Raw genomic sequence first — 13,116 nt, forward strand, 5'->3', positions numbered from 1 at the left:
TTGTGTTACTTTTTGATTAGGGGGTTTCCTTATGTTAATTTGTTAAGATTTTCTATATATAAAGATTATGTCATCTGCCAGTAGAGATAGTTTTTTACCTCCTTTCCCATTTGGATGCCTTTTATTCCCCTTTCCTGCCCAGCTGCCCTGGTAGGACTTCGAATGCAGTGTTGACTAGCAGTGGCAAAGCAGGCATCCTTGTCTTGTTCCTGATCTTGGGGGAAGCATCCAGTCTCTTACCATTGAAGCTGATTAACTGTGGGTTATCGTACATGTTACTATGTTGAGGACTTTTCCTTTTATTCCTGGTTTGCTGAGTAGTTTTATCATGAAAGGGTGTTGAATTTTGTCACATACTTTTTCTGTGTTAAGATGGTCGTGTGTTAAGATGGTCGTTACTCCTTTAGTCTGTTAAAACAGTGTATTCCATTGGTTGAGTCCAACATGCTCTGGCCACTTTTCAGCCTCTTCTGCACTGGACCACAGTTATGGTCACAAGTACTTAGTCCATTTTTGTGGAGACTCTGCTACCCTAGACCTCCATCTTGTGGGGCAGTGGTCTTGGGAGGAAAGGTGTCTTTACCCTGCAGACAGTGTCCTCATATGACCAGCGTTCCCACCTGTTGTCCTGAATAGTCTCCCCTGGGCTCACAGGTATTATTCCTTCTTATAAGAAAGTGGCCCCAGCCTCCAGCCTGTGCTGCCCTGGGGTCCAGGCCCTGCTAGGTGTTGAGGAGGTGAAAGGGTTTTGTGGGAGCCTTCTCCATCTGCCTGGTGGTGTGCTCTGTTGACTTACCCCAGCGTCCTTCGGGAACCACTTGCAGGTTGTGGTAGCAGCAGGCAGAGCGCCCGCCGGACCAGCACCGTCTTCCGCTGGCGCAAGGGGAGGAGCTGCTTGGACTTGGTGGGGCGTGGCCAGGTTAGCAGTGAGGCGGCGCCGCCTCCTCTGGGGCATCATTCTGCCTCTGCATCTGCAACACCCGCCCCGTGTGAGGCTGCTGCTCTGTGGGACTCCTGGTAGGTGGTCCCACACACTTGAGCCTGTATCCATGGATTCCGTATTTGCAGATTTCTTGCAGATCACTGAAATTTACTTATAACTCCCAGATCAGTACTCATTGTATTGATTTCACAGCCCTTTGCGGGCTTGTGCAGAGCAGCAAAGTATTCAAGTTCAGCATGCTGGTTCCCAGCCGAGCACAACTCGGCAGTGCCCCCTCCTCATTTCAGCTCCCACTGTGAACACGTGTTGTACTCACTGTTTCTTAGGGCCACGGTTTTCATGTTTTGTAATTTTTGTTGGTGGTTTTGCTGTTTGTTTTTTTAATAAAACTCTATGTATGTATGGCTGCATTGGGTCTTCGTTGCTGCACGTGGGCTTTCTCTAGTTGTGGTGAGCGAGGGCTACTCTTCATGGTGGTGCACAGGCTTCTCATTGCGGTGGCTTCTCTTGTTGCGGAGCCTGGGCTCTAAGTGCGCGGGCTTCAATAGTTGCATCGTTGTGGGCTCAGTAGTTGTGGGTTACGGGTTCTAAAGCACAGGCTCAGTAGTTGTGGCGCAGGGGCTTAGTTGCTCCGCAGCATGTGGGATCTTCCTAGACCAGGGCTCGAACCCGTGTCCCCTGCATTGGCAGGTGGATTCTTAACCACTGCGCCGCCAGGGAAGTCCCGGTTTTGCTGTTTAAAGTGGACTCCGAGCATGGTTCTGAAAAGGCCTGGAGTGTTCTAGGCACAGAAGGCTGTGATGTGCCTTATGGAGAAAGTACAGGCATGAGTTCAGTGTTAATGGATCAACAGTATAGATTAAGTCGTCTTTAATCAAAAGCCACATAAAACAAGGTATGTGTTGATCAGTTGACAAGCCCTACCCCGTGTTTCCCCGGGGCAGCAGCTCAGCACCTGCCAGCTTGGTATCTCACCTGGTATGGCTCAGCTTTGGGCACTGATTCACTCACAGCCGTGTCAGGCATCTCTTAGGAGCAGTGGTGCTGGGCTATAGCAGGAAATGTGTCCGTGCGTTATGCTTGGAGGGGAGTTGGGTCTCGCCTGAGTGGAGAGTGCATCCCAGGACACAGCCAGGAAACTGGGTAGGACAGCACGTTGGTAGGGAGACCTGCAGGGCCAGGGGCTGCTGGTGTGGGAAGCAGGCAAGCTGGGGAACCAACGAGTGTCCAAGCCTAAGATGGGTATTTCAGGGGCATTCACAGCCACAAGGAGGCTGGGGGCTTCAGGGGATCAGCCAGGAGGCCATGCCACCATCCAGGTTGGAGCTGCTGGCCTCTGCCTGTGTACGCAGACAGTGCTAATTAGATGGGTGGGGGGGCGAGAGGGGTCAGGATGGTGCCTGGCGTCCCCTTGGAATGTGACCCTGGAGTTGAGTCACCCTCCTGCTGAGGCACCATGTGACTGAGGGCAGAGTACCCCCAACAGGAACATGGTGCTCTCCCTGCTCTGTGGGCACCTGCGTGGCCTCTCGAGAGCGCCCCGGTGCAGCACATTGTCATAGCACATTGTCACAGCTGCCCTCTCACCCTTGGGAAAGGAAGCCCATCTCCCCAGGAACGTGCGTTGAGCTCCAGTTACTGCCACCACGGGCATAAGGAGGGCACGGAAAGCCTGGCATTTTGATGCCTGGTGTTCATGGCCAGTGGAGAGGTAGGGTGAGTCCAGCTGTGAGGTGGGCTCTTGGCCCTGGCTTCAGTCACAGTTGCACATGTGTGGTTCACTAGCATGGTTATGGCTGTGTTATTTCTTCAACGACTCCTCATCATTTTGGTCAGATACGGAGTCTTGGGCCGACACCGTGCTTAGGTGGCGTCCCACCTGCTCACTGTAGCCTGAGTGCCCCTTTGCACTCTTCCTGCTGAGATTTCTCCTCTGCCCACTCCTCAGTCTCCCTCACTGTCCTGGTCCTTTCCTTTTCTTTCTGTCACCTTTCTTAAGGGTCTGCAGTTCATGGTTAGCGGAAGACCCTGCTCAGCCTGGCCTAGGAACCACGCCATGCCTGCTTGGGAATCTGGGACCCAGGCTCCACCCACATCCCTGCCTCCCAGACAGCAGGCCCTGCTCTCTGCTGCCCCGCCCCAGCACACCAGCCCCTTCTTCCAGTCACATCATTTTTCAGGCTTTGACCGTTTGCACTGATCTACCGTTAACTCCATTCTGCTCTGATTCTACAACCACTAAATCCTCCTGAAATAGCATTTATTCAAGCCAGAATGAGGCAGCTCCTAGACTAGCCAAGGCTCTGGGTCTCTGCCATGGACTGCAGCAGTGAAGTGTGTGTCCTGCTGGAAGAACCCAGGCTCCGTGGCAGTGCTGCCCCAGCACCACACATGCCCTTATTCATGAAAGTGACACAGCAGTCCTTCTTGAGAGATGACACTGGAGGTGGTCAGAGGCCCCATGTTAACCAGGGTCCAGCTGCTGGTCCCTTTGTTCCCTAAAGGCATGCACGTGAAATTTCCTTACACAAACTCCTACTGGGACTTTCGATTGGAATGGTGTTGAATCTGGAGATCAAAGTGGAGACACTGGTATCCTGGCAGTGTCAGAGCTGCCCTTTCTTTGACCTCAGTCTGTGTCCCGTGGCTTCCTGTCTCTCATTTTGTAGACCCTCCCTCATCTCACTTAGCTTCAAGTTCCATTTCTTGAGAGGAAATTCTGTAATCCCCGTGCCAGCTAAAGCGGTATGTTAAACACCTAAAGTTATAAAGCTTGGCGTAAACTCCTTATACTTACAGCTCTTATGCAGCATGCAGAGCAAACTGTCATGAATTGCAGCAGCCGTAATGTCTACTTACTAACATCAGTGTGGCGGGACAGCACGCGTGTCACTGCTGGAACTCAGGCGTGCTCAGGAGACAGGGTCGCTGTTCCCAGCTCTTTGTGCACTTATCTTTCTCCATCTGGCCACCTGCTGCCATGGTCCTAAACCTCCCTTGGGGCATGAGGGCATGGGGTGGGAGGGCAGGGGTCTTCCTGGACAGGATGCTGCTTCTCCAGGTCACTGTGCATCCTCCAGCACACATCCCACCCCCCACTCACCCCCAAGCCCCTCTGAGTGGAATAGCTCCAGGCTCCTCCCAGCCCAGGCCTGCTTTCCCCCTTGGAGGAAGCAGCACTTCCAGGTGTGGGACGACCAGTTTGCCTGGTTGTGCAGAGCACAAGGCAGGTGAGATCAGAGGTGGTGGAGACCCTTGTGCCCAGTGAGAGCCCCATGAGGAGGAAGGGCCCCTCTGTAATGAAGACTGGAGAGAAGAAGGGCTTGGGTGGAGGGGTGTGGGGAAGCCGGCCCAGGGCGCGCAGAGCTCCCTCCCTACAGGCTGGGCTCAGGAGAAGGTGTGCGGCTCCGATGCAGGCTTGGCTTGCTGCACCCCGATCCCCTTCTGGGTTTGGGGACTCTGCATCGGGGAGAAGCCAGCAGCAGCCCATGGGCCAAAACAGCAAAGCTATCTGCTCTGTGCCCCACCTCTGCCTCAGTCCCTTTACCCCTCCTCTCGCTTCAGCAAGACAGCACACGATTGGAAGCAATAAACAGATGCCGGCTGTTCATAAACAAACAGACTCACTGTTCACGCGGTTAATGTGTGGTGGGGACGAGGGTCCATCCAGAAGCATGGGCGCTGACTCACTGTCTCTCCACAGCAGCAGCGAGTCCCTTGCACATGCTGGCGACACACGCCTCGGCGTCGGCCTCCCTGCCCACCAAGCGCCAGAACGGCGACCCGGCGGAGCAGCCAGAGCTAAAGCGGGTCAAGACAGAAGATGGCGAGGGCCTCGTCATCGCCCTGAGCATGGATGCGCCGCCGGCAGCCGTGCGGGAGAAGGGCGTCCAGAACTAGCGGCCAGGAGAGTGTTTCTCACTTTAACGTCAACTCTGTGGTGCCAAAAGGAGACACTGCCTCTCACCGACGCTCAGAGCGCGTTCCCTCGGTGGGTAGAGGGCCCTGCGGTTGGACTTCACCTCAGCACTGGAAACACAAACCCAGGTGGCCTTAAAACTCCTTAATTTAAAGACTGAAGTCACCCCTGAACAAAACCACACGCAGCAAAGCTGGGCTCCGGCAGTGTCTCCCCGCCCCGCGCTCAGCTTAGTTCCGAGTAGATACTCTCAGTCCTTCCGAGGGAGGACGCACCCGGTGCGAGCAGGCCTGCTGGGCCGGAGCCACCCCGCCACCAGTAGACAAGACAGTATTTTGTTGTTCACACGTGGAATTAGAATATTTTGAGGTGTACTTTCTTTCTTTACAAAATAATGGGGTCTTTGACATTTCAGATCACTCCATTTCTACTCTGGTAATTTTGGAATCACACAGGACCTTTTGTGTGGATTTCATTTGGGGAGAAGAAACAAAGTAGTTTTGTTTGTTTTTGTTGTTTGTTTTCAGCCTATGGAATGATTTACTTTTGTCTGTCCTGTTTAAGTTAAGTGGAGCTACTTGACATCTACAAATTTTCCACGTTAGAGCAGTTACCTGAATTAATCCACCTCCATTTCCGTGTGTAAGACGGACAGACACACAGACGGACACCCGCGGGCCACTTGTAACCCTGACGGAAAGAGCTGCCAGGCTCGCGGAGCTGCACTTATCCATTTCTCTTTCTTGCTACTTTTTGTTGTTTGTTTCTTTGTGTTGACTTTGTCCCTGGCATAATTTTCCACGCTAAGTAAAACAAGTCTCCTATGTATTGTGTATGTTTAAAACAAAAGAACTATTACTTCTTCATTTGGAAAAAAAGATTCAATCTTTTATCACACACCCTTTTCAAACAAACATCACAGATCTCTCCGTGGCACGTTCGCTATTTTAGGTGCCGTCACCAGCTCTCGGCATCGTCCGACCAGCCGGCCACCCGATGATGGTGCGGTTTGCCCCCCTCATGGCAGGAGCAGCTGCTGGGGTGGAGCAGAAGCTGCCTGTTGATACAAGGGTCTTGGAAGCAGGCACCCTCTGTCCCGGTAAGCATTGGAAACACCTAGGTTGCTTTCTGATTTGTAATAGGAAATTCCCCTCAACCTTTTAGAACTGAATTCAGTACTAAGGCTGACTTCTCTCCTACAAAAAATAAAAGCGAAAGGAAAGGAAACAAAGGTGAGAGAATGAGAAGTAGGAGGCCCGCACGGCCTCAGCCCATGTACCTCCAGAAGAAAGCCACTCACCTTTCCAGAGGGTTCTGGGGGTCAGAGCTGAGCAGCATGCAAACAGAAAGAGGGCTTTGGCCTTATTGTGAATTTTTAAATGTCATCGTCATTATTTATTTAAATGTAGTTATTTTGGTATTTAATTTTTTTTTTAAAGAGAGGAAAAAACCCCTGTATTTTCCTGGTGGAATGAAACAGCTCAGAATGGTATATTTAGGCAATTTTAAAACAGTTATTATTTACCTAAAGACCAAATATGATAAACCTGTTCTAAGTATTGTGTGTCAATCCACGGTATGGAGCTGTCACAATGTTGTTGCAGATAATGCATATTAAAAATTATGAAATTACTGCACACTAGCTGGATTTATAACTCAGCCATTTAAAAAATAAAAACGAAACCATCATGTGAATGAGACCACGTGTGTGACAGTAGCAAAATCTAACTTGCAGACTGCAGCACGGATGGATCAGAGCACCTCAGGGCAGCAAGCTGCATCTCCCAGCACTTTACAGATACCTTGGAATGTATATTTTTTTTCTTTTTACTCAGAAGGTTTGCAATTTGCAAAATAATTCGGATCTGCTGTGTCCTACATGTGGGATCGGGTCACTCCACTGAGTGCTCCAGACCTTAGTCATGGCCACCGCAGCCCCCTAACCTTGAGCTCTGGGGAGGTGAGTGGACAAGACCACCCTGATGGGGAGATGGCCTGGGCAACACTAAGCAAATGCCTTGTGCGTCCTCCAGGAGACGCATCTCCACAGCCGTCCAGAAAGACTCGGGTAGATTTTCCCTGCATAAGCCCAGTCCATCAGTTGATTATTTCTGAGCCTAAAATGTAGACTTTATGGGCCTGGAGGGATTTCTGCTTGGTTTATAGGTAAGAAAAAGTACCCTGTTCTCAAATTTAAAGAAGGGAGAAGGTTAGTTTTGGCTGCTGGGAGCTAGAGCATGCCTTTTTCAAAGGTGGGGCATTCTCTTTCCTTTTTCCTTCTGTCTTATTCATTTGGCTCATTCATTGGCACACAGGAATTTAAGAATATCAAGGAGACGGCAGGAAAAGGAAAACATAGATTAACAAACTACCGTGTCCTGGGCACTTAAAAATTTTTTTAAATTTAGCTTTGAATCCCCAGGAGCCCTTCAACACCCAGGAGTCACTGAGTGTGTCCTTGTGGCTCCACTTGATGCCTGGTGCTACATCAACAGTCACATTGCAATTCACTCCCGCCCGGCTGTCCACTGGTGGTTCCTAAGTGTCTCATTTCAAAAAGTCTCTGCTTTGACTTCTGCCAAACTTCTGAGCTCCCTCAGGGACTAGAAATTTCATTTCAGCAGCTTTGCCCTGAACCAGACAAAAATACAAAAGGGAAACTCACACGTGATCCAAGTGATGTGGCGCATCCCAAGGTGTCTATGCATGGTTTTTGGATTAATCTTCCTCTCACGTCAGTTGAGTCTCCACCCGGACAGCTGAGCTCCTTAAATGCATCACACCTCTCATCGTCCTCTCCTAGAACAACAGAGTAGAGGGGGCCATGGTCAGAAGGGGGTGGGGCGTGTCAGGACTTGGGATTTCTGTGCTATGTTACACAAAGAGACAAGTGACAATCTTCAAGTCCTAACCTCCACTATTCTAGAAGGTATAGTGGTGATTTGTGTGCAAAGATTTGAAATTTTAAAAGTACCAAGTTCCTGAAATTCAATAAAATATTTTTATTAATTTTAATTGAATACAGAGTATCATTGTCATTTTGATAAGCTTCAGCAGGCATGCTTTTTTGCTTTTTTTAAATGCTCTCTGAGCACACCAAAGGCCTAGAGCACTGGAGCGAGTATTCGAAGGAGCTGCTGTGAGGACAGCAGTTCAGGCTTCTTGACTCCACCAGAAGAAAAGGGGGCATTGAGTGTTTGCGTGTGAAAAGGGCATTGGGTCACAGGCAGCGATAACAGTCTTGCTGGCTTTCAATCCATCATGTTAGAGTTTTCAAACTTACTTTGAGGTTCTGGTTGTAGCTGCCATTTCTTCTGCAGACTTGCGCCTCAGCTTGAGAAAGATCATTGCAAACAGCCTGAGATACATCCTCCCATGAGATGAAAATCTTGTCTAAATAGGCACATGGTATTCCGGTCCCCACACTGTTAACACTTGGATTGTCCAGCTCCTAGAAGGTATGGATTGCTGATGTCCTGAGGGGTAGGAAGAGGAAGGGAGAATACTGAAATGACACGAAGTCCCCTTTGGGAGCTAAATGAAGCTCAAGCACAGAGTGTTCACATGGAGTTTTGTTCTTGACATTGATGCCCTAGTGTAAAAACAGTTCTATTAGCGTAAAAGAGCTGCTCTTCGTGTACTGAGACTCTCTCTCCTAACAAAAGGGAGCATTCCTAAATGTTTTTTTCAGATCTGCTGTCCATGTTGTTTTTTTTAACAAATGTATTTATTTTATTTATTTTTTGGCTGCATTGGGCCTTCATTGCTGTACACAGGCTTTCTCTAGTTGCAGCGAGCGGGGGCTACTCTTCGTTGTGGTGCGCGGGCTTTTCATTGCAGTGGCTTCTCTTGTCACAGAGCACAGGCTCTTAGGTGCAGTCCATTTTGTAGATGCTTTAAAGTGCATTAGGTCTTACCTCCCCCTTCTCACTCAGGAAAAGCTCCTCTGGTAATTCATTAGGGTCGCCTTGTTGAAGTTAAACTGAGTCAAATAGAGCTATCCTACAGGATAACCTACCTTTACCCAAGAAAAAGATGTTGAAGGCAGGAGGCCTTCAGGTATAGGAAACAATTCAGTAACTCTGATAAGAGGTCTTTCATGTAGCAAAAGCCATGTTAGTTATTGCGGAGAGGCCCACATTTAGTCTCTAAGGAAGATATAGGGGGGAATTCCCTGGTGGTCCAGTGGTTGGGACTCTGAGCTTCCACTGCAGGGGGTACAGGTTTGATCCCTGATCAGGGAACTAAGATCCCGCATGCCATGCGGCACGGCCCAAAAAAAAAGGGAAGGCATTGGGGCATGTCATGAAGCTATGTGCAGTTGCCATATGGTAAGTTCAGTCCTAAATATGGGAGGTGAAAGAACCCATAGTATGTCGTGATTTAAACTGTAGCCTGTTGGCTAGCACTCACCGTAGGTCTCTGTGGAATACTGCCTCTTGTTGTTACCCCTCCATGTTTACATCCATAGCAATACAAAATTAGATTTTAACATGGGTCTCTCAGGTGATCTCTGATGAGATGACTAAACCTGTGGGCACAAAATTTTCTGATTTTAGAAATGTCTTTCTGAGGTCTCTGCCCTGTGTCTCACCCATTGGCTGAATAAATAAAGCAACTGTCACAGTCCTCTGAAAAAGAAATAGTAGCAAGGGGGTTAAAACTGGAAGAACAACCAACGTGGTCATTATTTTCCTGAATTTTTCTCCCCTCTTGTATCTCCTGATGTAGACTCCAGGACAGCCTGAATATCAGAACTGCATGTTAGGAATGAACATCAGAATACCCAAGAGAAGCCTTCCCCTCACAAGGGAAGGGACACGTGGAGGGGAATCACAAAACTGTATACCTGTAAGCAGGAGCCCTGGAGACACTGAGGACTCAAGAGAAGAGGAATTGGGAAAGGGGACACTTCTAGTCCAAAGAAGTTGGGGGCAGGAGGGAGAAATACTTTTCTTTGGCCCCAAGGAGTGTGCAACATCGCAGGGAGGCTAAAGCCTGAGACTTAGCCAAGGGCCAGGAAAGCGGGTACCCAGGAGACAGGAAGTTAGAGAAAGGTTCTCTAGGGCTGTGTATGGCATCCTGGGCTCACCCTCAGCTGCACATGCCTGGAACTGACTGAGGAAGCAAAGCAAAGTCTTTATTAATTGAACTCCCGTGAAGAATGGCCCCAAATAGCACTGCAGAGCTTGGGAAACAACTGACCCCCAACAACTGACCCCAAACCACAACCCACAGAGGGCAGGTCGGCACATTTATTCTGAACCTAGCCAGGTTATTTGCCTGCTTTAAAAAAAAAAAAAAAAAAAAAAAAAGATTCTACATTCTCTACAGGATTTAAACAGGACTCAGAGCTTCATAAAATGAACAATGTCCAGAATACAGTTCAAAATTACAGTGTACAAAGAGCCAGGAAAATCTCTTAAGGGGAAAGAAAAGAGATGTCAACTTAAGCATGTTGGAATAATCAGAAAAGGACATTAGCTTTCTATGGCTTTAATTACTGTAACCAGACTCCATGAAGTAAGGACAAACGCTCTTGAACCGAAAGCTATAGAACTTAACAAATGAAAAATTCGGTGGATCAACAGAAAAATGCTGGGAAACAAACGAACCTTAGCCTCAGGGACCTGTGGGACAATATAAAAAGATCAAATATACCCTGGGTTAATGAATTCACAGCAAGAGGAGAAAGACATTGGTGTTTTAAAAATAATAATAATAATAACAATGCCTAAAAATGTCCCAGATATAATTGTAAAGATTCACAAAGCTCCACAAACAGGATAAATTCAAAGAAAAACCATGTCAAGACACACCACTGGCTACTGACACTGAAAACATTTTATCTTGAAAGCACCCAAAGAAAAGTTACTTACTATATACAGAGTAACAATCTGAATACAAATTTCTCATCAGAAACCATGGAGGCCCTATGACTAGAAAAATTTTAAAGGGCTTAAGGTAACTCAATCTAGAATACTATATCCATAGAAAATATCAGGAGTGCAGATTAAAAGATATTCTTAGATGAAGGAAAACTAAGAATTCTTAACCAGTAGAGCTGCTCAAAAAGAAACGCTACAGGACATTCTTCAGGCAAAAAGTAAATAACAGAAACTTTGGAACTTCAGGAATGAAGGAAGAGATCAACAGAAATGGTAAATATCTGGGCAACTGTAATAACTAGTTTTTCCTCTTAATTTCTTTAAAATATTTAACTTTCCAATGTAAAAGTTTTAACATTGTCTATCAGGGTTTTCAGTGTATGTAAACTTAACACATATTGACAAAAGTACAATATAAAGGAGGAAGGCAAAGGTTTGTAGGTCTCTACATTTCTACACTGAAGTGGTAAAACATTCTTAGGTAGACTGAAAAGCTAGCTTTGTCTGTTGTAGTCACTAGTGCAATCCCAATACCAAACGAAGGTAAAGGAAAAATCCAAAAGGTAAATTAAAATGGAATGCTAAAATTTATTTTGAAATAACACGAAGGCAGAGAACAGGAACCCAAAGGGGAGGGGACAAGCAAAAAACAATAATATGGTAGGATCTTATCAATAATTACATTAAATATAAATAGTCTAAATAGACCAATTAAGAGTGTGTCAGTTGGATCAAAAAATAAAACCCAACTTACTTTAAATAATATGGATAGGTTAAAAGTAAAAGGATAGAAAAAGTATATCCTGCGAACACTTGAAAGTTGGAGTGACTATATTAATGTCAAAGTAGACCTCAGAATAAGGAAAACTATCAGGCATAAAGACGTTACATAATGATACAGGGTCAATGCACCAAGACACACAACAGCCCTAGGGTTCCAAGCACCCAACAACAGTGCCTCAAAATAAATGAAGCAGGGACTTTGGTTTCAGGTTCCACGTGTAAGGAGCTGGGAAGCTGCCACTTACTCCTAACACATAAATAGTGCAACAGCCCAAAAATCAACAACTCGTCTTGGAGCTAAGAGAGGTGAGGGTGCAGGGCAAACCACTACCCCCAAGATAGGAGAGACAGATGGGCGAACACAGGAGTGGAGACTACCACGGGGACCGGTGCTGGGCTACAAAAACCTCCCCTGTGAGCAGTCAACTGCTGGACAACTCTGAGAGTTAATGCCCCAGGGGAACCCAGTCTTAGGGGTTCCCCACACTTTTGTACATTTTACTTCCAGAAACTCAACCAGGTTCTCACAGAAAATATTGGAAAAAACCAGGGGAGGGGAAAGGAACCATGTTTGAAATAGACCAGAGCACTTTTTTTTTTAGGTTCTTTTTTGATGTGGACCATTTTTAAAGTCTATTGAATTTGTTACAATATTGCTTCTGCTTTGTTTTTTGGTTTTTTGGCCACAAGGCATGTGGGATCCTAGCACTCTGACCAGGTATCAAACCTACACCCCCTGCATTGAAAGGTGAAGTCTTAACCACTGGACCGCCAGGGAAGTCCCTAGAGTACTGCGTTCTTAACAAAGCCTGCCTTCAGGAGAAAAGAGTTAACCAGAGCCTACCTGACCTAGAAGGGAAATTCCCAACCAGCCCACTCTAGCCACCCTGTCCCATCTAAGAGGGAAGAAAACCTGAGAAACTCTTATGTAGTTCATAGCCCAGAGGCACAGGCTCCCTGAGACCTGCCCATAGGACTGTACACCGCTGCCCTGCCCCACCCCCATCCTGCACCTTACCACGTCACTGAAGACCTGTGTACAGCAGCTCCTTTTATCCAGTACATCATATCCAGTTGTCAAGAAAAAATTACAAGTATTAACTAAAAGGAAAACAATTTGTAGAGACAGAGCAAGCATCGCAACCAGACGTGGCAGGGGTGTTCGTGTTATCAGACGGGATCTAAAACAACTAGGACTAATATGTTAAGGACTCTAATGGATAAAGTAGACAGCATGCAAGAACAAATAGGCGATGTAAGCATAGAGACGGAAATCCTTAAAGAACTATAAAGAACATTGTAACAGAAGTGTCTGTGATGGGCTTGCTAGTCGACCGGACACAACTGAGGAGAGAATCTCTGCACTTCAGGATGCATCAATAGAAACTTTCACAAGTAAAAAGCTAAGAGAAGAAAGACTGGGAAAAATAAAAATAAAAAGCAGAACATCCAAGGACTGTGGGGGCAGCTACATAAGGTATAACCTATGTGTTACAGGAGTACTAGAGAAAATGGAAGTACCAGAAAGAAAGGAGCAGAAGAAATGTTTGAAACAAGAATGAATGAGAATTTCCCCCCAGATC

General features: G+C 47.1%; 1 protein-coding gene across 2 annotated transcripts in view; it reads left to right on the forward strand.

Annotated features, from left to right (window-relative positions):
• Window positions 1–6,562, forward strand: part of FOXK2 (forkhead box K2) — a 69,457-nt gene extending 62,895 nt beyond the window's left edge. The window contains exon 9 of one of the 2 annotated variants that reach the window (XM_030843296.2): window positions 4,647–6,562. In XM_030843296.2, coding sequence (XP_030699156.2) covers window positions 4,647–4,843 — 197 coding nt within the window. In that variant the 3' untranslated portion in view covers window positions 4,844–6,562. The remainder of the gene's footprint in view (window positions 1–4,646) is intronic. The other variant, XM_060290206.2, reaches the window with a different exon arrangement.
• Window positions 6,563–13,116: the final 6,554 nt, after the last annotated feature.

Source organism: Globicephala melas, chromosome 20, assembly GCF_963455315.2.
Source record: "Globicephala melas chromosome 20, mGloMel1.2, whole genome shotgun sequence".
Lineage (NCBI taxonomy): Eukaryota > Metazoa > Chordata > Mammalia > Artiodactyla > Delphinidae > Globicephala > Globicephala melas.